At 41.2% G+C, this 27,660-nt stretch overlaps 1 protein-coding gene across 1 annotated transcript in view; it reads left to right on the forward strand.

The window, feature by feature from the left end:
* The window catches only part of LOC147665160 (sialic acid-binding Ig-like lectin 10), a 197,766-nt gene that overhangs the window by 61,424 nt on the left and 108,682 nt on the right, over positions 1–27,660 (forward strand). Inside the window, exon 2 of the mRNA XM_086949716.1 lies at positions 20,011–20,394. Within this exon, the coding sequence (XP_086805842.1) occupies positions 20,011–20,394 (384 nt within the window). The remainder of the gene's footprint in view (positions 1–20,010; positions 20,395–27,660) is intronic.

Below are 27,660 nucleotides of genomic sequence, written 5' to 3' on the forward strand. Positions count from 1 at the left end.
AAGTTTGGGGGGGATTCATCAAGTGGGGGCTGAGAAAAAAGGGGGGTCCCAAAACGTGTTTTCCCCATGTTAATTTCCATAGGACCTTTAGACTCAGCTACAGCTTGAACCGCTGAAGGGAATTACACCAAACTTGTCAAAATGGTAGTGTCTGGTATGCAGATCACGCTTTTGGTAAAATAGTGTAAATCCCTCCAGTGGTTCCTGAGAAAATTAGAAGAGAAATCAATTATATATCTATAAGCGCGCACGGGTGCGCGCACCCCGCGATTTTTCGCGATTTTTTGGGGGGGGGGGCTTGGGGGGAGGGGTTGGGGGGCTTCTCTCTTTTATTTATATGTTTTTAATTTAATTTCGAGGGTGCCCACCCCTCGTTTTGCACCCCGAGATCACCACCGCCGCCAGAGCTGCCTTAAGATGGCCGCCGCCTGGTTGTGGGCGGGGCCGGGAGGACGATTTTGAAGTCCCCTGGCAGGTGCCCACCCTGCCAGGGGCATTGCCGTCCTAAGATCGAGTGCCCACCTCGATTTATTGTATTTTTAAAAGAGCCGGTGCCCACCCGGAATTTGCTGCTTACCCCCGCCTACGAGTGCCTGGAACGGGCCGCCTCGCTGCCCGCGACGACCCGGAAGTGTTCAGGCCCTCAAACACGGTACGTGCTGCGTTTAGGAAAATCCTGAGGGGTAGAAATATCTGCGCAGATACAAATCATGGAGCCAAGGCAGAAGCCCTAAAAACACATTGTTTTTTTACCTTTCGAAACAACGGACTGCTATCTTCCGTGACTACGAAGGAGTGTGAAGTTAGTCAACTTAAAGGGACAGTTAGCCGCAAATGCTTTTTTCCGGACTGGGCATCTCAGAGCAGTCTGCTAAAATAAATAGGTATTTACAGCAGTAAACTGAGCAAATAATGCACCCTACCCCCTCAGAATGCCAAGGATGAGTAAACACAAGGCAGTAGCTCCCTTTGGCTTTTTGAAAGTCCGGGTATAGTTTTCAGATTAAGACTGGACAGGATGAAGAAGTCAGGCAATGTGTGCAGGGCTGCTTTAAACCTTGCCATGCAAAATCTGGAGCTAGTGTATGGCTATAGTTTTCTTTAAAAAGCAAGCGTATGCCAGGACCGAATAAATCCAGGGATCAATCGAGTGCTGTGCTTAATTGATAATAAAAACAATCAGACCTCGTTTGAGGACCGAAATGGATGTGCAAGAAAAAAAACAAATCAATACGCTGTCTGGGGCCATCCATTAAGTCTTTATCGGCTGCATGGGTCACAAATGTTAACACTATCGAGCAAGTGGCGGAGTTCAGTGTGCTGAACACAGGCTGCATTCTACGGCATCATCGAGTATGCAGGGAGATTGGGAGCCTGGAGAAGAGCCCGGTAACATTCCAACGCTTACCCCATTCGATAACACCAGGGGACTCTGAAAAGGGAGGACGGCGCTAAAACACCTTAAAATATGTAACCCATAGCTCCAGGTTTAGCCAAACTTTGATATGAAGGCTCACATTCGCTACAAAAAGCGAGACCGGTAATTTAGAGACCCCCGAGGATCTTTTACCCTATATTAAAACAATCTGGATTTGAATGTACTGTCAGAGAACTTTAGCAATTGTGCGTTGAGCTGAGTGAATCGCACGACGGACAGAGACGAGGCTCCAAAGGGAGGGAAGATTGGTTTGGCTCCTTAAAGTGAGGAATTATTGGACTTTTTTTGGTTTTGTAACTTTAGCACATTTTGTACGCAAGTGTTTTTTGTGACTATGACTATTGTGCGATGATATACATTCACTGTTACATTTCACATTCTTACTCAAATTTGATCTGATTCACTGAAATAACATTCTGTACTAAAAGTTTAAAAAAACAAATTAGTTGTGATGGCATGGAAAATTCGGTGAGGTTCCATTCAGCTGTTCCTGACTGGTGCAAAACCACGCTGTGCAAGTCTGAACAACAAACAACTTTGTTAACATAACTTTACCCCATTGAAAGATCTTCACCAAAGGCTGGAGTGGAGAGCAGAGCCTTAAGCTGGGAGGAATCGAGGGGCATTCGGAAGCGGCCTATAGAGGACCTTTGGAGAGAGTTAGGAATTAGCCTTTAAAAAACCAATGTAAAAAATAAATATATATATATATATATATATATACATATTAGCTTTTAAAAAAACAATGAAATTCACTGAAAAAACCATGGGTTATACACTATATATAGTTAGGAATTAGCCTTTAAAAAACCAATGAAATTCACTAAAAAAACCATAGGTTTTAGGCCTTATATAGTTAGGAATTAACATATAAAAAACCATTGAAATTCCTCCTATATAGTTAGCTGGACATTTTATTGATATAAAACCAATGAAATTCGACATATAGTTAGGTGCACTAACTATATATTTCGCGCATCCGCAATCCAATGCTGATGATGTCACATATTACATCATTCATGACATGGTCAGTGACATCACTGATGACATCACTGATGACATCATCCAGTGTCTGTATGTTTTTGTAAAGTTTAAATATGTTTTAGATATTGAAGAATGAGAGGATTATAAGAGTATGGATGAAGGATTTGATTGTATAAGTGAGTAAGTATGTGTTTGTATATCTGTGAAAATGTAAGCTGTTCTGTGTTTAACTGTATAGATTAAGAAATCAAAGTGTGATTGATTCTTTACAGGACTGAGTAGGTGTGTGAGTAACTCCATGGATGAGTGGCAGTGTGTGAGTGTCTGCATAGGTGTATGAGTGCATATGATAGTGTTGCAATGATGAGTGACAGTATGTACGAATGACCTTATGGGTGAATGAATGAATGTGCATGTAGACGTAGGAATCAGTTAGTGGGTATGTAGTAAATGGTATTGGTGTGTCAATAGTTTAAAAAATGATACTCTGTATTTTACACTGGGTGTATTAGAGTGTAAGGAGGTGCATTGTATTATCACATGAAGTATATCATCAGTGGTGTAATTATTGATGTTAAATGAGCTGTCATCAGTGATGTCACTGACCATGTCATGAATGATGTAATATGTGACATCATCAGCATTGGATTGCTGATGCGCGAAATATATAGTTAGTGCACCTAACTATATGTCGAATTTCATTGGTTTTATATCAATAAAATGTCCAGCTAACTATATAGGAGGAATTTCAATGGTTTTTTATATGTTAATTCCTAACTATATAAGGCCTAAAACCTATGGTTTTTTTAGTGAATTTCATTGGTTTTTTAAAGGCTAATTCCTAACTATATATAGTGTATAACCTATGGTTTTTTCAGTGAATATATATATATATATATATATATATATATACATACATACATACATACACATATGTATTGCATGTATGTATGTTTGTATGTATATATATATATATTCACACACACAGTAGTGGCCCATGGTGGGAGTGCTGCCAGGCGCTGATGTGGGGAGGGGCAAGGTGTGTGGTAGTAAACTCCTGAATACGGCTGCACAGAGGTAAGTACACAAAAACAAATTTAAACTAATTTCTTTGCACGCACTGCATTGCGAAATGCGATGCAGCGTGCGCAACAATTGGTATATATAATATATTAAAAATTAAAATACAAATATATTTAATATTTTTAAAAAATGTAAACGCATATTATAATTGTTAAATACATATGATAAATCCCTACAAATATTATATTACATAAAATACATTTTTTTTATTAGAATATATTTAGAAACAAATTAATTATTACATAAATGCAGTTTTTTTATTTCCTACCTATTAACACCACAAATTCACAGCCCACAACTAAATAAAAAAATAAGCTTCCATATTTAACATACTTAATCACCAATTAAAGAAATATTATTCATTTAAAAACAAATGGAAATTATAAAAACGAATCAACTTCCCACACTTTACACCTATAATCCTGACAACAGACAGCTAAAATTAAACTGTAAAAAAATAATTAGCAATTAAAACTTCTTTTCAAATAAACAACTAATAGTATCTAACAATTAATTATAAAGTAAATAAAATTAATTTACTCTCCACCCACACCCCTATAAAAGTAAAACAAACATGCACACCAAAATAAACAATTAACCTAATTAAATTTCAAATATTTAATTAATATTAGTGATCAACTAATTATTAATGAATTAAACATACATTTCTTTCGACCCTTTACCCCTATAAACCCCACAACCCTCACCTAAAATGAATTGCACAATTTACATAATTAACTTTCAATCAATTAAATAATATCAATTAACAACTAATTATTAATTATTCAAAAATAAATTCCTTCCCACCCTTTACCCATATAAACCACACAACCCACATCTAAAACTAATGACACAATTACCATAATGAATTGCCAGTAAATTAATTAAAAAACAATTCATATTTAATTATTAATCATTACTTCCCACAATTAACACTATATAATCTCAATTAAATAAATTTGAACAAATAAAAAATTATCATTAATTTATAATAATTAAATTACGTCCCACCCTATTACCCTATAAGCCCATGACCCGCTACGGAACTAAAAAAGGCAAAATGTAATTAAAATACAATTGATAACTACTAAAAAAAAATCATTGACAATATTTCTTACCTTCAAATCGATATTCTTGACTACGATAGTCTGCTGTACATGTTTCTGAGTCCTAATATTTACAACTCGATATTTGTGTAAGTAGACACAAATATCGAGTTGTAATGATTAGTAGTTTTATGTGTGTTTGGAACACTTTTATGATTTATATGAATCAAATAAAGTTATTTGAAATGAACTGGGTCGGGGGAGGTAGGATGGCGGGGGAGGCAAGATGGCGTTGGTGTGATCGGGAGGAGTAGGCTGCACTCTGTTAGCTCCTGACCCCCTGTGGTTTGTACATGGAGCTCCACACCTCTTCCCAACTGAATACCAGACTGCTGGCAGACCGCTGGCAGACCTCCGAAATAGACTGAATTTCCCTTTATTGGAGCTTCTCGTGATGGCGTTGTTGACTTTTTTTCAGACTTTCTTTCTGCGTATGGCACAAACTTGTTTTGATAGATAAAGCTAGCCTCCGAGCTGAAACCCAGGGGGTTGAAGACAATTGGAGTGTGATTGGGGTGAGAACACTCCCCGCAACAGATTTGGGACTACGAGTCGGATCAAGCTGCCAAAACCCGGGAGGGAGCAAGTGTAATCCAAGTCGGAACCGGAGCAGCACAGCAAATACAGCGGCCGAGCAAGAGGAAAACAAAAGCAGTGAAAGATCAAAAGTATAGACAATCAGGCAAGTCGACTCCACATATACATATACTTCACATATACGCGTGTTAGCGCCTTAGCACTTTAGTGATTTAGTACCAGTTAACAGAGGCGCCGAGAAGACGAGAAAACAAGCTAAGAACTAAGAGTTAGGAGAAGCAAAGAGAAATTGGCACCCGCGCACATCCGCACCTGATCCTGTTGCAGTTTTGTATCTCTAGCTCTGTGTCTAGCTCTGTCTCTGTGCTGGTGTCGGTGTCGGTACATGGTCCGCGGTGTGCCTTCTGTCTTCTGCTGCGCCTCCTGGTCTGTTGAATCATCGGTCCGCCTTGCTTGGTGTGCGGCGCATTGTGACGGCGTAAGCGTAAGCCTGAAAAGTGAAAAGCTGCAATCGGCTGCCATCTAACTCAGCTAATCAGCTAAACAGCTAATCGGCTCTCCGAAGGGCTCTGAAGGGCTCTGAAGTTTAGAGTTCGATACTCCCAGTTCTCGGCTATCCACTATTAAACAGACACGCAGATAAGAAGATAGAAGATTCAGAGACACGGATGCCGGCAACACTTAAAATATACGAGACCAGAGTTCTGTTTCAGTGTGTGATAACGGGGTATATTCTGAGCTGTTTTCTCAGTACCTATGACATTCCTAGCTATCCGTGCCCGACTGTGATAGCTATACTAAGCCTGTGGAGCCTGTGGAGTCTTGTCTCCCGATTGGCCAATAAAAGCTTTTTGAGATCTCCGAATCTGCCCTAGAGTCGCTATAGGCACCAGATAAAGTCTAGGAGGCCTAGCAGGTACCTACTGAAGTACAGGAAAACAGTAGAAGTTATTGCTGAAAAAACTGCACCCTATCTCTCCCCCTCCTCCTCCTGCCTGGCATGAAGGCACTACAGCCAGATCAGGGACGCAATGAGGAGGCCGACATGGCTGATATGGCTGGTGTGGTTGGTGCGGAGGGGTCCACTTATGGATCCTCACTGAGCGAACAGAGTATTCACCACTTCCAGGATGAGATTAACACTATTAGCTCTCAGGGGGCAGTAAGTGCACTGGATGACCCTGATCTACAAAACAAGGCAACCCCTACAAGGAGGGTCGAGACAAGGGGCTCTAAAAACAAAGAAGAAAGAGGCAAAAACTTGGAGAGGGACAGAGAAAAAGAGAGACAGAAGGACAAAGAAAAGGAAAAAGTGAAGGAAAAAAGCAAAGACAAAGACAAAGATAAAGTCAAAGACAAAGATAAGGACATGGATTTCGATACTGAAACTGGTCCGGAAATATGTCTTGAGAATCAACAGACGTTGGCCAAAATGGAACTACTGGCAAAAAAAGCAAAACGATTACAGGCGATAAAAAATTTAAAGTCAGCAGCTAAGACCAGCGGTCTATCAAATGAAACTCAGCCCCAGATTTCAACTATCTTTAGCCGAGTTTCTAAAGAGCTAGTCAGAGGACGCCAGTCGACAACAATAATCTAATCGACATACCAAAACTCCTGAACAATCGGAGCAGGTGTGAGCTATCCGCCAACGAGAAAAGTAAGATTGGAGCTGTGAACAGTTTGAATAGTATTACGACCAATGGATCTACAGAAATTACAGAACCTATAGGAAAGCAAACAGCTATACAAGGCGAAGAATGGATACAGATAGCTGATCAAGGTGCCCTATCTACTTTATTACCTATATTACCTACAAACTTGATTAACCCAGAACTCGAGAACACAGAACAATCACGGGGCCCTGATTTAAACTAGAACACGCCCAGTCAGCCCAGTCAGCCACCAGACAAGCTTGGATTAGTATCCAAATCAGAGGCTGAGTCTGAGTCCGAAATTTATGAAACTGGGATGTCTACCTCGAGTGAACCACAGATATTACGATACGAACAAATTAACACCAATTCCCCTGAACCATCAGATTCCAACTCCAATTCTAGAAAAACAAACAATTCTCCTAATGACAATAGTTTAAAGAAAAAACAAGATAAAAAGAAAAGAAGACAAAGGAGACAAATCAAATTAATTGATGAAGATACCACCGATCAAGGAAGAAATGCAGATTGGACCGATCGGATGGATCATAGACATAGGAACCTATCCACTCATGCTACGACCATGTCTGACCCAAAGACTGAGCACAAACAAATGGGCTATAGAGGAGGGGAAGTTGAACCATCCCTGGGGGACGTTTTTAACTCAATAAGGAAGTTTCAGGAGGATGTAAAAATAGACAACCAGAAACTACAAGGGGCAATCCCTAAAGTAGGTCATACTTGTTTTGAAATTTCTGACAGAATGGCCTCGGTTGAGCTACGAACAGAGAATTTGGAAAATTATGTCTCAGCTCTCCAGAAACAAGGACAAGAACAGGATGGGATTATTCGCGACCTAATGATGAAAGTAGAGGATCAGGAAAACCGGGCCCGGCGCAATGACCTTCGCATACTGGGGATCCCAGAAGGAGTGGAGGGGAACTACTAAAGGAACTATATGATATCGCTGCTCAAAGACTCATTCCCCGAATTAGCTACCTGGGATTGGGATAAAAAGGTCCAGCGTGCCCATCGCTTTCCCTTTACTTTAAACAAACGATCGCAGGGATCGGAAAAATACCCTAAAGCAATGCTGGTGCATTTTGGTAACTTTCTCTTACGGGAAGCAATTTTTGACCTGGCACGACCAACCCGTAAAAGAGAATACAAGGGGTATGCGTTTTTCAGTAGACCCGATTTTGCCCACGCGACTGTTGAAAGAAGATGGAGGCTGCAGCAACTCTTCACACCATTTGAACAAATAGGGGCTACGGTTTTTCTACAAAATCCGGCTAGATTAAAGTTTATCTACAATGGCATCACCAGAAGCTTCACCAGTGAAATTCAAGCTCAACTATACCTAGATGAGATCACTGAGCATAGCAAAGACAAAGATAAACTCGGGGAAAAAGTGGGAAAAAAATTGTAATAAATACATTTCAAGCCTAGTTTAAGTAAAACCATGTTTATGGGGGAGGGATGAGGCAGAGACACTATGCAAATGGGAGAGGAGAGGGGTGTAGAATGGAAAGATTTAAAGGCTAAGAGTAGGGAGTATAAGTCTATATATACTTCAGAATATACCAAATTATGTACTTTTCCGAATGCTACAGGGGGCAGGACATGGAGATGTCAGCTGCCTGTGGACAACAGCGATGCCCACAACCTGGGCCCACGGGAACCAGGTAGCCTCATCAGATGGTGGGGGTAGGGGTAAGGGGGGGTGTTAGTAGTAGTAGGTTTCTAGGGGGAGGGGGGAGAGGTGAGGGGGTGACGACACAGGCAAAAGTATAGGTCAGAATATATGACTTGGTGCACAAGAAAGATAAGAAACGGATACACTCCTAGGTCCAATAAAAGCATAGACATAGTGATGCAAAAGAAAAGTTTCCTCTACAAATGGCTAAATTAAAAATATTAACTATCAATATATGTGGGCTCAATGATGTCAAAAAGAGGCAAAGACTAGCAATAGGGTTGCAATCAATTGTAGCCAAAATTGTATGTCTCCAGGGGACTCACGTCGAGGGGTCTCAAAGGCATCTCTTTAACAACCTGGGATATAGAGTTATTGTTGCCACTACACAGCCAAATAAAACTCGTGGTGTAGCTATCCTGGCACGGGGTGGTGATCTTCACTTTTTAAGGTCAGCATTAGACCCATGTGGTAGATGGGCAATAACCAAGTGCCAATATGCTAGTGGGGGAAAAAAAAATACGATATGCTCAATCTACGGGTGTGTCACAGATGATCCCGAACTATTGTTGTTTTTATCTAACGAATTAGCACATTGGTCAATTCCTATGATTATGTGTGGTGATTTCAATATTAATCTTCAACCAATATGGCTTTCAGAACATACTTTTAATTATCAAGGCAGGAAACCAAAAACATTTAAGGCCTTGGAAACACTTTGTTGTAATCATGGGCTAGTAGATTGTTGGGAGATGAAACAACCATACAACCATGGTTATACTTTTTTCTCCCACCCCCATCAAAAACTTGCTTGATTGGACTATATTTTTATGTCAAATACTATCCTTTCCAAATGCACTATAGACCGGCTTCCCAGGGTTTTTTCTGACCATAACCCTTTAATTATGAGCTTTGATACTGATACAATCAAATCTGATCGTAATAATTGGACTTTTGAAAGAGCGCTATTACTTACTGAAAAATATTGTAAACATATGGAAAATTTGATTCTTGAGTTCTTAGCGTTTAATTTGGGTAGTGCCCCGATGGAGGTGGTTTGGGATTCACTAAAGGCAGGGATAATGGGGGAAACTCTTAGATTTTCAATCCACAATAATAAAGAGGCAAAACACAATTTGAAAAATTTACAGGACAATCTGGCCAGAAAGGAGGAAGATCTAGTCAGATTAGTATAAGGTGGAAACAATCTATAGGGGGCTGTCAGGGAAGTAACTATAGCCAAAAACCTTATATCCAAAATATTCACTACTAAAGCAATCAATAAGGCCACTATGAACGAAGAGAAAATCTACGAATGGAGCGAACAGGTGGGTCATCAATTGGCAATTAGTACAAGACAACAAAACTCCAAAACTATTATGACATCAATTAGAGACCCTATCCACGGTTTAACCCATGACCCAAAAGAGATTAGAGATACCTTTAAGCGATACTACTTCAAACTCTTTACCGATACTAGCAACAGTAAAACTAAAATTGATGAATATCTAGACCTAGTCACAAGGCCCCACCTTTCCTTAATCGATCACGAAATTCTCGACGAAACTCCCGACTGGGTGGAAAAATTACTCTCTATACGAAGCCTCCCTAATGGTAAAGCAACCGGCTTAGATTGAATTCCTGTGGAATTTTATGCTAGATTTAGTAGAGTTCTAAAATACATTTTAACCAAGTTGTTTATTCATGTGTTCCAGAGTGGACGTCCTCCGGAATCTTGGGCACGGGCAAAAATTATTGTTTTCCTAAAAATAACAAAGACCCAACTGAATTAGGATCATACCGTCCGATCACTCTAATTAACAACGATTCAAAAATATATTCAAAAATGTTGGCAAGAAGATTGGCTCCCATAATCCATAAAATTATATCTGCTAGACAACATGGATTTGTCCCAGGGAGATCTACCACTGATCATGTCCAGAGGGTGATCACTCTCTTTGACATGGCAGAGGTAGCAGGAGACCCTATGGGCCTAATATTGCTTAACGCAGAAAAAGCATTTGATAGGGTCTCCTGGCAGTATCGTTGGTCGGCCATGTTAAAGAGTGGGATAGGAGACCAATTCATTAAAGCTGTTCAGAAAATGTATGTCTCTCCTGAAGCCGTGGTAATGGTCAACGGAGACATCTCCAATACCATCAAAGTGACAAGGGATACAAGGCAGGGATGCCCCTGCTCTCCCCTACTTTTCGCCATATACATCGATCCATTTATTGCAAAGCTAGAAACAAACTAAACTATACAACGTATGAAGACCCCTAATGGTGATACTAAGACCTTAGCTTTCGCAGATGATATTGCGATTGTTACTGCCGATACAATTATAACAGTTAAGGAAATGGAGGAAGAAGCGAAAAAGTTCGAAGAGATCTCCGGTTATAAATTGAACCAAACAAAAACCCAGATAATAATTAACAACAAAATAAACTCTTCTGATGAAAGGGTTGTGGACAATGCATTATACCTTGGTGTAAATATCACCTCCGAATTAAACAACCTAGTGACCCTCAACCTGATCCCACTATTGAATCAAACAAAAAAAATATCTAATTAGACTACATAATTTACAACTAACAATCATCGGAAGGTGTAACCTTATCAAAATGGTATTCTTCCCTAATTTTTTGTACTTTTTTCAGCCACATGCATCAAGCGGTTTTGCATTCGCAAAATTCGGCCGTTTGCGAATGCAAAAACCTGTTTTGGGATGCATCATTCTATTGAATTTTTTCTCAATTTAAGAATTCGCAATTTTTTGCATTTCTCAAATTGCGATAGCATTTATGAAATCGCAAATTTTGAGATTTCTTAAATGCTATGCATGATTTATTTTAATTTGCGAATTCGCAATTTGGAAGGGAAAAATTACCATGAAGTAAATCTTCATGGAAAATTGCGAAAAGTTTCAAAAGTGCAAAAAAATGCATTTTTGAAACTTATATTTTACATACACACCTGCCCTTGGGACATGTGTGTGAGTAAAATGTACTTTACATGACATTTCAGGAGTGCAGGGGGGGTCCTTTGGACCCCCCCATGCACCCTTGAAATTTCATTCTCATTTTGCGAATCCTTAATTGCGAATTAACAACATGAGAATGCCTTCCCATTGATTCCTACGGGCCTCTAGGCCCATAGGAATCAATGTAAAGTGATTTCTTAATTGCGATTCGCAATTAAGGAATCGCAATTACAGAAAATTAAGGAATCGCTAAAACTTTTACACTTTCTTGATACATAGGATTTTGCAATTCCTAAATTGCGATTCTTAATTTTCGCAATTTAGGAATCGTAAATTCCTACAATGATGTATGTACCTGTATATGTCTAAACTTTGACACATCAATATTCAAGGAAATAGACAACATCTTTTCGAGCTTTATCTGGGGATATGGAAAAACACGTAGAACCCACAGATTTATTACACATACAAGGGAAAGAGGCGGTCTAGCTCTGCCTAACTTTAAAATATATTGGTGGGCTACAACGATTAAATACAGTCGTCTACTTTTAACTGCCAGGCAAGATTTTAATCAAATTTGATCAGTTCCAACACCACAGGAACTTATTCTTGGCAACGAGGCTAATAACCATCAATGGAAATTAACGTTTGATTGTCATTTGAAAAAAGTGCGATACAAAACACTTAAAGGTATTTACACCATGTGGAACCAGGTTCGAAAACTTTTGGGGATTGGTGGGTTTTTCTACTATACTACCCTAGAGAACAATACTAATCTTCCTGAAATTTTTAGGGACTCATGTATGAGGCGATGGGTTAGATCTGGAATTTTACAATTTGGCTCGCTGTATGATTCCATGGGTTTTTGCTCATTTGAATCTTTAAAAACTAAATATTGGCTGGATACCCACGATTTTTTTAAATACTTGCAAGTCAGGGATTTCATCTTAAAGAAGGGGGTTGGCAGTGGGTGCTTTAGGAAAACCCCAACAATTGAAACCGTGGTTAGAACTGATAGGGTCAAAATTGGAGAGATCTACAAAGATTTATCTGTAGCACTACTAGATGATGTAGATAAACATATATGTAAGTGGCATAACGAAATAGGTATCTCAGAGGTGCAAGCTCATAAAGCTTTGGAATTATCAAGCTCTATATTAATGTCCACCAAATTACAAGCCTAATTTTATAAAACTTTTTTCCAACTCTATTACACCCCTAGAAGGATATCTAAATGGAGTGTGGGCAAAGGTACACTCTGCCCGAGATGTATGATGCCCGAGGCTGATCTGACACACATGCTGGCTACATGCTTCACCTTAGAAATTCTCAAACGAGAAATCTCTTTATTTTTATCTGGAATTTTAGGAACCACTATAGAGATTACCACAGCAGAAATAATCCTAGGGTTAGATAATGCTATTAGACCTTATGCCATCCAGGGACTTATATTTATTTCGATGGCTGTACTAAGAATCTGCCTGACATCCGTTTGGTTGAATCAATACCCACCTACATTTCAACAATGGCGGACACATTTTCTACCTACATATAACCTTGAAAAAGCGATCTATTATCGGAAGGGCTGGAAGAAGAAAAAAAGGGCTAGAAATTTGGGACTTGGTCATACAATGGTCAGGGAGACCGGATTAGCAACGATATAATGAATAATAATGAAATGAAACTATTTGTGATGATATTACTAAACTAGAGATTTCCTTGGATTCTCCTTTTCTTATTGTTCTTTGCTTTTCTTGGTCTTCTTAAGTTTTTTTGTCTTCCTTTCCTCTTTTGTTCCTTTTCTTCTTTTCGCTTTCTCTAATTTTTAAAATGTTAAATGTTTTTTTTGTGACAATACCAAGATGATGTATTGTAAGTTTAGAATTTTGCCTGTATTGGGGAGGTTCTTAGGGGTGAGGAGGGTGGGTTAATGTAATTACTGTAAAACACAATAAAAAAGTTTTTTAAAAAAATGAAATGAACTGGGTCAGAGAGGACGAGGGTTGTGGGGGTTTTGCACTATCTATACCCTATGACGAATAGTATTCATAGATAGTTATGTTTGTATTTATATGGCATTGCTACAGTACAAACCCAGTCAAAATGGTATTCAGATGAATATTGAGTTAATATTTTATCTGAATACCATTACATTACCACAAGTAAATATATCAGTGTCGCTGTTCGACGTTCTTATTTCATTGTGATATGCATTTTAATGATTAGTTTCATATTAGATTGTATACCGACGTGATTGTCGTAGTAGTGTCTCAAACCAATCTTATTGAAAGTATTCTTGACATAACACAGCCAGGGCATAGACAGGGCCTTTTCCGAATTCATATAATCTCTAATAATCGCCCTGGAAAATGATAATTCCTCTGAGGCCTACACCTTTCCCCAAAGGATCAGTGGGACAATGTTTATTCTATCTCTGACATAGTCCAAACCCACTTCAGAGTGACACATTTTTGTGAAGAACTGATTTGAATCATCAATAATATTTCCAAGAATTTATTTTCTAATATTTGTATCTGGCTGCTTTTTGATGGCCCCATACTCCTGCCCCATAAGTTGCCACTGACAGGCATTTAGATTTATATTGAGTTAACATATCTGCCACCGGCTTATGTGCCAGCTTGCACGCAAAGAGGAACAGTCCCTCTATGATTCTACTTGTATGTTGAACCCTCACTACAATCAGATGATCCCAATTCAGTTTGTTGTTAAATACATTCCCCAGGTATGTAAAGCTGGGTTCCTTATCAATGATCTTTTCATTTACCACAAATGTTCTCATTTTAATCTGTTTGGGACCACATACCATGATAAAAGATTTACTAAAATGTACTTTTAGGTCCAATGCCATCATAAAATCAGTGAAAACAATCACTGCTTTTTGAAGGCTATTGGTTTTTAAAGCCAACAAAACTGTATTATCAGCATATGACAACAATGGGACCGGTTGACCTCCGATGCTAGGATAATCCAACTGCTGCTCTAGTAAAAATGTCTCCACCCCATTTGTGTATAAAAGGCATAAAAAAGGGCCATTATTCAGCCCTGTTGAACACTCTCTGTTGAGGCAATAGGCCCAGTCTTCTCTCCTCCTGGACCATAACGAATAGAGACAGTGGTTAAAACATGCAGCCTGCGTAACAGGGTAATAAGGGCTTCCCCAAAGTCCTTTTTCTCCGTAAGTGTCCACAGCTTACCCCTACGCACTGTATCAAACTTGCTAAATAGGTCCATGAAGGCTAGGTGGATCGAACGCCCTTGGCCTTCATGTACTTACCCATGATTAGAGAAAGATTGAGGCACTGTTTGTTTGTTCCCATTCCCTTCCTAAAACCATATGGTGTTGGGGATATAAGACGAGCATCATTGTCCCACGATTCCATCTGGGCAAGGATTACCCTCCTCAGACTTTGCATGTAGCATCAATCAAAGAAATAGGCCTTTAGCACGCAGGTTTGTTGCTGTTCCGTTTCTTATATATCTGTACCACCACGGACTCTTTCCATGAACTGGGGATGTGGCGCACTATTACTGATTTAAAAACATTTACCAACAATGGTGCCCATAATTGGAGATTACCTTTGAGCAGATCCAGGGGCATCCCATCTGGGCCTGGGGCTTTTGAGGGAATGCCCTTTATCAATGTGTCTTCAACTTCACCAAGGGAGATAGATAAACGAAGTTGATTCACAGTTTCAGAATTAGAATTAATTAATATTTCATCTCTTTGATCTTGCGGTGATAAAGCCTTTGGGTTAAATATGTTTGCGAAATGAGATTCCCAAACATCCCCTGTTATTGTCAATTCCATGTTCCTTACATCATTTGAGAAAAGGGGATGATTTATAACATTTCCAAAATCCCTTAGAGTCATTGAGAATGCCAGCTCTCTCAATATCTTCCCAGGCAAGTCTTCTTAATTCATCTTTCATAAGCCCAATTACATATTTATGGGTTTGTCTCGGTATCCTAATTAGTTCCTTATCACAGGGGACTATGTGCAGGGTTTTTTTAAGAACTTTTTGTGCTCCGGAGCACTCCTTATTGAACCATCTAATTTTGTGTGAATCCATTCTTCTCACTGTTCTTGTTAAATTATTGGCCACATCTTTACAGATTCCTTCAAACCATTGTATAACAGTCTTCGGAGTAGAATCATTGGATAAACATGTCATAACTGGACTGAGATTAGTTTTCACAATATCCCTCTCAAATTGTATGGCATTTATTTTGCTCCATTTTAATCTCACCCCCTCATTCTGAATATATGTTAATGGGCATTCATCACTATTGCCCTTTGTAGCTGTGACATACAGACAAGCAGCAAGAGGGTTATGATCACTAGTAGGGTTAGGTTCTACAGCAAAGCTGTCTACCAGATGGATACATTTATTAGATATCAGCACAAAGTCAATCTTACTTGCCCTACCTCCTCCCAAAAAAGTAGGATATTGTATAGGTGGGGTACAAACCAGAGTATCAACAAAATATAGTTCATTTACAACAATGATGGTGTTTAACGCTTCCCCCTGTGTAAAATGCCTAAAATGGGAAAGCAGTTGGTTTTCGGTATCTAGAAGCCCTCATACCATTTGTGAACTATGCTGACACAAAGTACAATTGAAATCACCCACCCATATTATACAGAAAAGGAAACATTTAACCTTAGTCATATCAATTTCCTCTTTGAGGGTGTTAATTGCCCCACAGATGTTCTGATCAAAAATATTATAATACAAATTAACCAATAACATTTACCATCAAACAGATTACAGATCAAAATGATCTGATGCCAGGGGGAGTCAACTATGTTCTCAATCTTCAAAGATCCATTTTTAAACATAGATCAGAGTTGCCAATCCTCCCTTCGCTCTCCCTGGAGTGGAGGAGCTGCCTGAATGTTATATGAATGGAAACCATTTATAGTAACGTCATCCCTGCTCCATGTTTCCTGGGTACAAATGATATCAAATGTCTTCATATATTGTAGCCAAACCGCATCTGGTAGCCTAGGTCTAATACCCGCAATGTTCCATGAGAAAAGTCTCAGGAGGCGAGCACTTCGACGATGTCCTGCAGCCCCTTCCCCATGCATATTAAAAATGGGCTGCGCTGCTGTCGCATTATTTTCATCCCAACTAACTCTCTCTTCACTTTCTGAACACAAATGTAATGGGCAATTTAAGCTGTTCTCTTGATCGGCTAAATGAGAGAAGTCCATTATACCATTTAATGAATTAGGGACTGTCTCTGATTCATTGTTTGTGATGTCCATTTTCCCCAGATCGCTCAAGTTTGGGGACAGTCAGTCTATATCTCCTAATCCACTTAGTACCTCACAGTGGTTTGGATGCTACCAAGGAGGATGCATAGAATACTGATTATCTTGTCTAGATCTCTCCTTTTCTACAACAAACCATTGAGATCTAGGTGGCTTATAAAAGAAACCCGGCGGTAAGATAGAAATCCCCTTTGAACATGCGGACCAGCTGTTTATCCTTTCTATGATTGTCTTAACTAGGCGTGGAGATCTAAAGGTTAGTACTACACAGTCACCTGAAAATTTCTTAGTGGATTTCCCCACCCACCTAACCGGATGGACCATTTTTGAATTCCACAAACAACACTTCATCAATCCCCGTCCTTTCCCACAGGAAGTGAAGTGACTCAATGCCAACCAGTGCTCTGATTCACCGGGTGGCAGTGGAGGAACATCAGCTACTATCATGGTGTAGGGAGTTGCTTCAGGTAGTAAATGTAAGTTAGTATGTGGGCCACCTGGGGTTCTTTGATCTGACAACCTACCTTCCATAATACTTGGGGTCTTAGGTCTCTCGCTATTAGTGTGAGAGCCACTTGGAGCATGTGTATTCTGGGCATACATGGGGGTTTTATCTTTTGTCTGGGAAGGGGTTTCACCACTATTCAATATTCGTCCTGCTGCCCTTGATCATAACAGGTCATTCTGGTTTTTACTTGTATCACAGGGTTTCTGTTGGTCCATAGTCCTATTCCCAACAGTGCACTCAGCCCCATTACTTTTTACTGTATTTTGGCAACGGCTAACCACTGGTTTTTCAAGATTCGATAACCTAACCTCAATGTCAGTTAGCCTTTGTATAGGAGGGTCTAAAAGAGCCGCAACCATGGTTTCTAATTTTTTCCAAAAATCAACCTCAACTGGTAATACCTCCAAGGTCATTTCAACACACACTTGAGAAGGCAGATTAAGCTCTGTATCGTTAGGTTCGTTCCTGCACCCTAGGGGCTTGGGCAAAAGAAAATGTTGTTTATTCACGGTTTGTCCCTTTTTTCTTAACCCCTTCGATGCTCATGACGAGCTCAGCTCGTCATCACCCACGGGTGGCGTGGGCTGATGACGAGCTGAGCTCGTCATGTATCGCGGTAATTTAAAAATTGCCGCACAGCGCAAAAATCGCCGCAGCAGTGTTGCGGTTAAAGGGCGGTGCAAAACTATTCACATGATTAGTTTTAGCTTTAGCTTTTTGACCTTGTGTAACAACATTTGGCCTGGTCGAATTTTCGGGTTTATGAAAATTATCACATTTATCAGAAGGATCAATAATTTCAGAGTCTGTGGCAGTTAAATGCTGTCCATTATGTTGTGATACGTTGGCTTCGAGGTTCGATTGGGAAACTGGAGCAGTAACAGCAGAAATAATAGGAGCAGTTTGATTGATGGTATTTTGAGGCTCCAAGGACAGTCTCTGCTCTGTGAGTTTGATTTCATGGATAAGTGCTGACTCAGCCCTCAATAAAAAAGCATCTAGAGTCCCCACTACACCCTGCCCATTTCCACACTTAGGCCTACTCATGATACCCTCACTCAACACAAAGCAAGGCTACAGAGAGGCGTATTAATATCACAGGGGCATATTATCAAGGGGGTTTATCTCCGCTTTTTTGGCTTTAAAAGCCAAGAAAGCGGAGATAAAATTATCTCCCTATTACCAAGCTGTCGCTAACACCAGTTAGTGACAGCTAAAAGGAGATAGCGACCATCTTGGGCCCCGCTTTGCATGTCAGTGATATTTATCACTAATGAGATGCAAAGTGGGCGTGCCAAGATGTTAGAGACTGGAAACAGTCGCTAACATCGCTATCTCCTATTACCAACTTTTGGAGATATTCGCGCTAAGCGCGAATATCTCCAAAAGCTAACACCTGCCCTGAGCAGTTCTTAGCCATGTTATCCAATGGGAGGTGGATAACATGGCTAAGAGCATTTGCTCGATAATGCATGAATATCGCTGACTTTTCAGCGATATTCATGCATTGCGGCCGTTTTTTATCGCATTTGCGATAAACCTTGCTAATAGCAAGGTTTATCAGCGATAAAAATCGCCGATGTGCGGTGATAATTTTTGTCTCTAAACAAGTTAGAGACAAAAATTATCGCTAGTTGTTGGTAATATGCCCCCCAGTCCTTAATGGTTCAGTGTTGAGCATTCATTGGGACCAAATCCGTTAGGGATGTCAATAACGTGGCCCAGCCCAGCATGCCCCGGTTTCTGATGGGCGCAGACGGGCCCGCTCTTTGTCCGGGCTCGTCCCATGCTGCGGGAGCCCGCGGTAAGATTTGAAGCGCCCCCGGTGCTGTGATTGGCTGTGGCGGGAGAAATGTCAGCAAGCGGCTCCTGCCCCCAAAACTGCTGCTCCAGTGATGCGGCAATGGCGGGACCTGCGCTGCGGGAACCCGCACTGAGATTTGACGTGCCCCCCGGCGCTGTGATTAGCTGTGGCTGGAGAGAAGTCAGCAAGCGGCTCCTGCCATGAAAACTGCTGGCTCCGGTGATGCGGCAATTGAGGGACCCTGCGCTGAGATTTGAAGCGCCCCCCGGCGCTGTGATTGGCTGTGGAGGGAGAGATGTCAGCAAGCGGCTCCTGCCGCGAAAACTGCTGGCTCTGGTGGTGCGGCAATAGTGGGAGCCCTATATTAAAGGAAGAAGGCTGTGAAGAACCCTGGCAGATAATTATCACAGAATTGAGATCCCTCATGAATGGAAACCCATCCTGGTTGTGACGGATGCACACACAAAGTTCCCATTTCTAGACTTAGTGCACTGACTGAGTTTGAGTATCTACCTCTGAAGCTCGAAGTATTTGACTGTTCGGACTCCTCACTGTTATGAAAACTTACAGGGCACCTCTTAGGGGCATCCTCCAAATTTGGTTTGTGCTGAATTTGTTTCATATGAAAATAAACTTTTTCAAAATAGTTTTATATCTTTTATTTTTAAACAACTTATGAACCTGCACTGTGTTATAGAGAGCTGCGGAAACACTTGAATATTGGTATATATGTATATTTTGTACTTTTTTGCTGTAAACCCTTATTTATCATACGTAAATTTTCCTTCCTCATGTCTTACTTGCCCCTCTGCTTTCACGGGAGGTGGTCCTCTGGTTCTTGCCTCTCCTCTTCCCTTCATTTCCCGCCAGTAGTTCATATTGTTATAACCTTTGACCCGCTGCTCTTGTCTCCGCAGGAGTCCTCGGTGTCAATGATGAATATTATAAAGTGAATATGACCGCGGACGTTACAGCTCAGGAAGGCCTGTGCGTTCTTATTCCCTGCAAGTTCACCATCCAAGCAACAGGGGGGGCAGCAGAGGGATCCCGCGGATACTGGTTCATTCACGGTGACAGCATGAAGAACCCGGCCGTGGCTTCTAATGATGGAAAAAAAGAGATCCGCGCCGACACCAAAGGGCGCTTCAGACTGGTGGGAGATCTGAGGAGAAGGGACTGTTCCCTCAGGATCGACGACGTCAGTAGATCGGATGCAAGAAACTATTACTTCCGATATGAAAATGAGCACACAGTAACTAAATATTCTTATATATTTTATCCGCTGCGCCTTACTGTTGTAGGTGAGTCACGTCTGACCTTCACTCTGGATGTAAATTAATTTCAAAATCCGCGCAATGCAGAGGACACAGAATGTAAACTTATAGAGGACAAGGTTTAGGCACATAAGGAGTCGGCAATGTTGGCTGCTGTCTTTATGGCCGATGCAAGTTACAAGAGAAAGATTTATTTATTTATTTATTTTCAAGGTTTTATATAGCGCGAACAAGATCCTTACAGATATCAGAGCGCTTTACATATAATGAGAAGACAGAAACAATGAAATACAGGGGAAAGAGAAACAGTTAAATAGTATTTAGACAGTTTTAAGTTCAAGTGAATTTAGCCAGGAGGATCGATTTGACTTCCTTTTTGAAGGATGCAGTGGATGAAATAAGTCTTGTATCTGGAAGGAGGGCATTTGAAATCCTGGGGGCCATCCCTGAGAAGGAGCGTTTGTATGTTTTTGTCTTGTGGAATTTTTGTGGTTTCAGGAGGAGAGTTTGGGCGCTTCTTGTTGTTCTTTAGCCTCCTGAGATTGTCAATTTCTGTGCGATGTAACTAGGCGAATTGTGGTGTAAGGCCTTATGAGTAATGCACGCAATTTTCAGATGTATTCTGGCTTCATAGGGTAACCAGTTCAGAGATTTTAAGTCGGGGGAGAAGTGAGAGCGTTTTTTTGATCCAGTGATGAGTCTTGCTGCAGCATTGATAGAAGCTCTTAATGGTGCACAATCGATCGGAGGGATAACTACCGCTTGGACCGCAGTTCGGAAGTCGTTGGCTGGAAGGAAGGGTTTCAGCTTCCTCAAGGTGTTGATTTGGAAATTGTCTCCCTTGGTTGCATTGCTGATATGTCGTTGCATATTGAGATTGGAGTCCAGGGTTATACCTAAAGATTTTGCTGAGTCTACGATGATGGGTTGGACGTTGAATGCATTGAGGTGTTTAAGTCAATCCTGAGCGATGTGTATTTTGCCGGGGGGAGCTATTAGTATGAACTCAGTTTTTAGAGCATTAGGTTTGAGATGGTTCTCAGCCAACCATGTCTGTGTTTCCTTAAGAGTTGAGTTGAGAAGTTTGATGTCTTCATGGGATTGAAGTTTGAGATAGAGTTGGGTTTCGTCAGCATACATGTGGAATTGCACATTAGAGGCATGAAGCAGATGGTGAGTGGCTCCATGACTTGATTGAAAAGTGTAGGGGATAAGGCTGAACCTTGCGGGACACCTAGTGCTACTGGGGCAGGGCTGGAAAAAGTGTTGTTGATTTTGAATTTCTGAGTCCGATTGTGGAGGAAGGAGGTGAACCATTTGAGTACTGTTCCCGAAAGACCCATTCTGGTGTTCAGTACATCGAGTAAGTTCTCGTGTTTGACCGTGTCGAATGCTGAAGACAGTTCGAGAAAGATGAGGAGGCAGGTACTGTTTTGGTCAAGAATCTGAAGTGCATCATTAGTAATGTGAGTCATGGCTGTTTCTGTGCGGTGGCCTGCACGGAAGCCGGATTGGTGTCAGTTGAGGAGGTCAAAGTGATCGATGCGTTTTGTTAGTTGGAGGTGAATACATTTTTCTAGCAGTTTGGCTAAGGTGGGGATATTGGAGATAGGGCGATAGTTATTAAGGTCAGCTGTGGGTTTCTTGAGTATGGGCGATACTTGTCCCACTTTGAGGGAGTCTGGGATGCATCCTTTTTGGAGGAAGCTGTTAATGATTTTGGTCCAGAGCGGTAAAAGCCATGGGATAAGATCCTTTACAGCGTTAGCAGGTAGAGGGTCCGAGAGGTGATTGGAGGGCTTTAGGGTGCTCAGGATCTTGCCTATGGAATCTTCTGTGTAGGTGTCAAAGGATGACCAGGACGCATTGTTTTTTAGTTTGATGGAGGTTTTGCTGAGGGGGCTAGAGTAAAGGTTTAGATCAATGAGGAGATCATTCATGATGTTGGTTGTTTTTAGATTGAAGAAGTTAGAGAATTCTTCACAGGAAGGTAGGGTGTTGGATGTGTTCAGTAGTCGTTGTGGTTCGTCCTTGGATTGTGATTTGATTAGTTCAAAGAGTTTCTTTGGTCGGTTTTTTGCTTGGTCAAGTTGCAGGCTAAAGAAGTCGGCCTTTGATCGTTTGATTTTCCTGAAGTAAGCGTTTCTCTTTTTCTTTAGTGCATTGAGGTGAAAAACTGAGGGGGTAGATCTCCAATTACGTTCAGCTAATGTCATAGCTCGTCTGTCATCATTGAGGAGACCGTCGTACCATGGTTTCGAGATTTTGGAAGAGACTCTCTTCAACTGAAGGGGTGCAACTTCGTTGACTATCGTGGTCATTGAGTTGAGGTAATGATCGGTGAGCGCCTGAACATCGATGTTTCGGGTGGGGGGAAGGAGAAGGTTGTAGCTGGGTGCTGGTAAGGAGTTGGGATTGCGTTTCTTCAGGTCTCTTTTCCAGGTCTTGGGTTTGGTGGATTGGGCTGGACACAGTTTCACATATTCATTGATGAAGAATGTGATAATGTGGTGGTCAGACCAGTCACAGGGTTGGATTGAGTCTAGTTGTGTGGCATCAGCTTTGGAGATGATGAGGTCCAGGATAGAGCCTTTGTCGTGAGTGGGGCTGTTGCAGATTTGGGTGAGGTCTAGGGTGTTGAGGAAGTTTTTGAGACTGTTAATGACCGAGTCATTGTGATCATTCCAGTGAAGATTGAAATCACCAAGGAATATTTGTGTAATTTGTCGACCTGAGTTCGTTGTGATCATGTCCATGAGGTGTTCAGTGAAGGTGAGGTTGTCTCCTGGCGGGTGGTAAATGATATGTAGAGAGCAAACTGGATTGCCCTCACTGTTGACGTTGAGGCATATGTGCAAGAGGAAAATGTAGGGGAGATGGCTCGGGGGACTGAGAGGTTACTCCTGTGAATACATGCTATACCACCTCCTGTTCTGCAGGCCCTGTCTAATCTGATGATTTGGTAGTCAGGGGACTCTACAATGTAAATGAGGGGGAGGAGGATTCTGTTAGCCAGGTTTCGGTGAGAATGATAAGGTTTAGATCAAGTGCGATTATGAGGTCGGCTATGTCGGTGCGTGTCTGGGGGCAGATCTGCAGTTAAGTAGTGTGCATTTGAGCCGTGGGGTGATGATGGAGGCGGAGGGGTCCATAGTGAGGGTGACTTTTGTGAGATTATTAGAGATGGTGTCTCTATTATTTTGAGTAGGGGGCCTGTGAGGGTTGGGATGGATAGTAGGGATGGGGAGGTGTGTGGTGGCTGTGCGGGCCATGGAGGCGGAATCATAGGAGTGTAGGAGGGCACGTATGTCATAACGTGTCAGTGTATTGATGGATTGGAGAGGTCGGGTGGAAGAGCTATGGGCAGGGATAGAGGTCCAGAGAGGAGGGTTGTGTATGTATGAGCATGTAGATGGGGTGGGGGGCTGGCGGGGTAGGTATGTACCGGATGGAGAAGGGTGTCTAATATGATTTGTAAAGATGCTGCTGTCGATAACGTACTGTGTCTAACTCAGATCATATAAGCATTACAAATATAGTTAGTGGTGCAAAAGGAAGAGTGCTTTGCTAGAGGTAAAGCCCAAGATTCCTGATTAGTGCATGAAAATGGCATTACCATCCGCTGAAAGTAGGATGGCAATTCTAAAATGCGGCTGGTGCTAGTTCAGGCCTTTAAACGTGGAAAGACTCTAAAACCACTTCATATTCATGTTATTCCTCACTGAAGGGTATGTTTTACGCTAGCCCCCAAAATATTAGCCTGGGTATCGAAGGTTCAGGTGGGTGCTACTATCATGGAGTAAATATTGCCACTCCAAGGTGCAATCACATTTGAGCAGAGCTGCTAATGGACCCTCAAAAATCATACACCCCTTAAAGGTATCACTGCCTGCAAAACTTTGTAAGTTTTGGTGACTGTGATTATACACTACATTGGTTGGCAATGATACTACTTTCACAGGCATTTCCAGTACTGTTTACTATTTATAATAGTGTCACAATGTCCTCAGTTCTGGTTAAAACTCCTCATTTGTGTAAAACACCTTCACATAGCTTTCAGGATTCCATACATTTTGTGCTATTATTTGACTTCGGTGTAATGGTGCTGAAGAGTAAGCACCTTCATGCAATACCTCTATACATCGTGAACATATCAACGATACGAACCACCAAATAGGAAAAAATGATATAGTAAATAGAAGATGATGTTTCAGATTCCATAGTTATCGGCACGAGGCACTCTACCTGGGGCAACATAAGAGCAGATTAGGACAATAAAAGTAAAAGCAAACAATGTATTTGTTAACCCAAGATTTATATCCTTGTTTTAATTCGGTTTTTATCAATCAATCAGAATTTGTTGAGCGCAGCACTGTCACCCTTGGGGGTATCTCAGCACTGGTGTACAAGGTCTCTGTCTTGTCAGCTCCCTCGGCACCAGGTCTTGAGGAAACTGCATTATGAGGAAAGAGACAAGCAGAAAAATGCAAAGCAGAGGGCAGAAAACGAAAAACAGAGGGCAAAAAAACGAGAAAAGGCAAAACAGAGGGCGGAAAAATGAGCAGAAAAAAGGCAAACAAGAGCAGAAGAGGGCAAAACAATAAGCGGAAAATGAACAGCAAAAGGCAAAACAGACGGCAGAAAAACTAGCAGAAAAGCCAAAAGAGAACAAGAAACAAGCAGAGGAGGCACACTAGAGAATATCAGGTAGAAAGGCAGCAGAAGGTAGTGGACGGCAGGCAAGCTGGACAGGAGAACAATTACAGGGGGAGCTGGCACAAGGACCTCATTTCATGTTTAGTTTAACAAACAAGTATTATTCAAATCCATGAAGCTGTATATTTTCCATAGGTGACAAATCCACATTACTGCATCAAGCTAATCTTTATTAGAACATTGGAATGTTGTGGACTCCATTGAAAACAATGGAGTGCTTAAGGCTTCGATTGGTGAAGCCCGGAGCTCTAACATTTCAAAGTTGTGTTCACAGCTTTTTTCTGGAGAACACCGACCTCACGGAGCCCAAGGAGATTTCAATCTAGTGGTGAAAGGCTCTAATAACCTCATAGCCCTCCGTAGTTGGCATCTAACCGAAACTAAAGTCCTACTACCTTGTTAAAGGCCCTCACCTTCGACTGGGCCTGTAACGCTGGAGCGTGCCTTTAATGGCCTTTGTAGCCCACTACGCCCAGCTGTCTGGCTATATTATTCAATTTCTGTACATATAATTTGGGTTTTCATTCATGTTGCCTCTGATTAGGTTCCAAATACTTACCATAATTGGCTGTCCATATGCCCCATACTTACTCAAGCATATATGGGGCACCACTATTTTGGTGGCCATGTACATCCCCGTTGGTCATTCCCATTTTGTCAGCAGCTGTTGTATCTCCTTTTCTCTTACAATATTCTTTTAGCCGTAATGATTCCCAGTGAACAGAACAGGAGTTTACCCCAGACCAAATCTACATCATTAAGGAGTCTTGTGAGGTGGGCATATGGCAGACATCAAATTACTGAAGTGAAAGAAATATAACACAGGCTTTCCATCATCCCACTCCCTTCTCTAGAGCCCTCCACTGGTTTAGGGGGAACCATCAAAGCTGGCCACTTCCTGCACTTCCTGAAAATATTATCAATTACTTAAGGGATGAAAAACAATTAGCCACTGGGTCGGAGTTAGAACCTGAGTACTCAGAAGTGGAAGAAATAACAGTGATGGAGATTACTTCTCTCCTATCTCACATTGCCCATACTCGAATGAGGATAACAAAAAGAGCAGACCTTTGCTTCAATTCCCCAGACCGACCAAAAGCATGTGAACATCTGCTGTATTGCAATATATGAAATCCTTTAATCAGTCTATCCAACAAAAGAATCCTGGTTCTAACATACCATGTACTATCACTGTCATGTTTAGCTTGTAGTGAACAACATAAGTAGACTTTATAACCCAAACACACCCCTGAATATGTCAGTAAGAGTGTTCAGTAGTGGCTTACCTCCAGTAATGAGGCCATAAACAATACAAGGTTCAGTTAGGGTCTCAATAAACTGGCAACAAGCAGGCAGGTGGGTAACGCATTTAAAAACACAAATACATTAAATAAGTAAGACTCAACAAACAATAAAAATCAAACTTCAATTTATAAACATGGATTACATTTGTATGAACATATAGACATCAAAGCGACAAAAATCCAATGTATGGCACCGGATATATAAATTTTGGTGAAAAAACACTTTCTAATGCCTAAAAGCCAATAGCACCAAATTGGGACATCTGGTCGTGCTTGGCCAAGACAAAGTCAAAGTTTCTGGCTAACAGGGATGAAGCTCTGGTTGGATACACTAAGTGGGAGGCCTCAGTCAAAATGTTACCATCACACTTAGAAACGTTTTTGGAGGATTTTCTCTTGGTGTCAAGTGATGCCCCTCTTCAGCCCGTTCGTTAGCCTGATGCGGTGCTAGCCCTTGGTCGAATTCTAGAAGTCTGAAGTTCTGGAGCTTTCAGTGGGACAACCTGAAATCCAGGCATGGTTGCATTTGAAGGTATCTGGCTAGACTCTCAATGTCGAGTCGGTCACCTCATGGAGCTTGTTCCAAAAAGATAACCAAACTTTTCCAAACTTCTTGATTTTCTTCCAGAAGATCTCTTTGAGGGTTTGAAGTGTTCACAACTTCAACCCAGAGGTGTAGAATCTCTGAGATGGTCCTTGGAACGCTGGGACTACAATTCCCACAATGCATCCGGCCAAACATTTTGGTGGAGATGATACAGGTGAGCTCAGTTAATCTGTAGCTTGCAGGGAGGCCACTCCTTAATTCTCTTTAAAGGAAGACAAAGTTCTTAGGGCTGTAGTCCCAGAATGTGCAGCAGGTGCAGTCCTTCAGAGTGCGGTACTTTAGGGTGCAGCACTGGTTTCCAGCAGGACAGTCCTTCTTCTCCTTGTACTTTAAGGCAACAGATCTGAATAGCTTGGCAGCTCTTCCATATTTATGCTGTGTTTCTGTGTGTCAACCAGGGGGGCACACCTGACCAATAGGATGCAGGGTGTCACCCAGATATAAGATCATGCCATCCAAAGTATGGCACATCTTTATCCAATTGTTTACAGTTGTTGTCGATGACCTCGTTTCTTGGTGAGCTGTTCCAAATTTAATGAAGATATTCTGTGACTAGTTGTCCTTACACTGATCAAATACCCAAACACTGCTTTCAAAGTTTAGGTAGAGCTACATTTTCTATGAACAGGTCTAGATATGAAATAATCATTATTTTATGTCTCCTCT

Source organism: Lissotriton vulgaris, unplaced genomic scaffold (genome assembly GCF_964263255.1).
Source record: "Lissotriton vulgaris unplaced genomic scaffold, aLisVul1.2 SCAFFOLD_2790, whole genome shotgun sequence".
Taxonomy (NCBI): Eukaryota; Metazoa; Chordata; class Amphibia; order Caudata; family Salamandridae; genus Lissotriton; species Lissotriton vulgaris.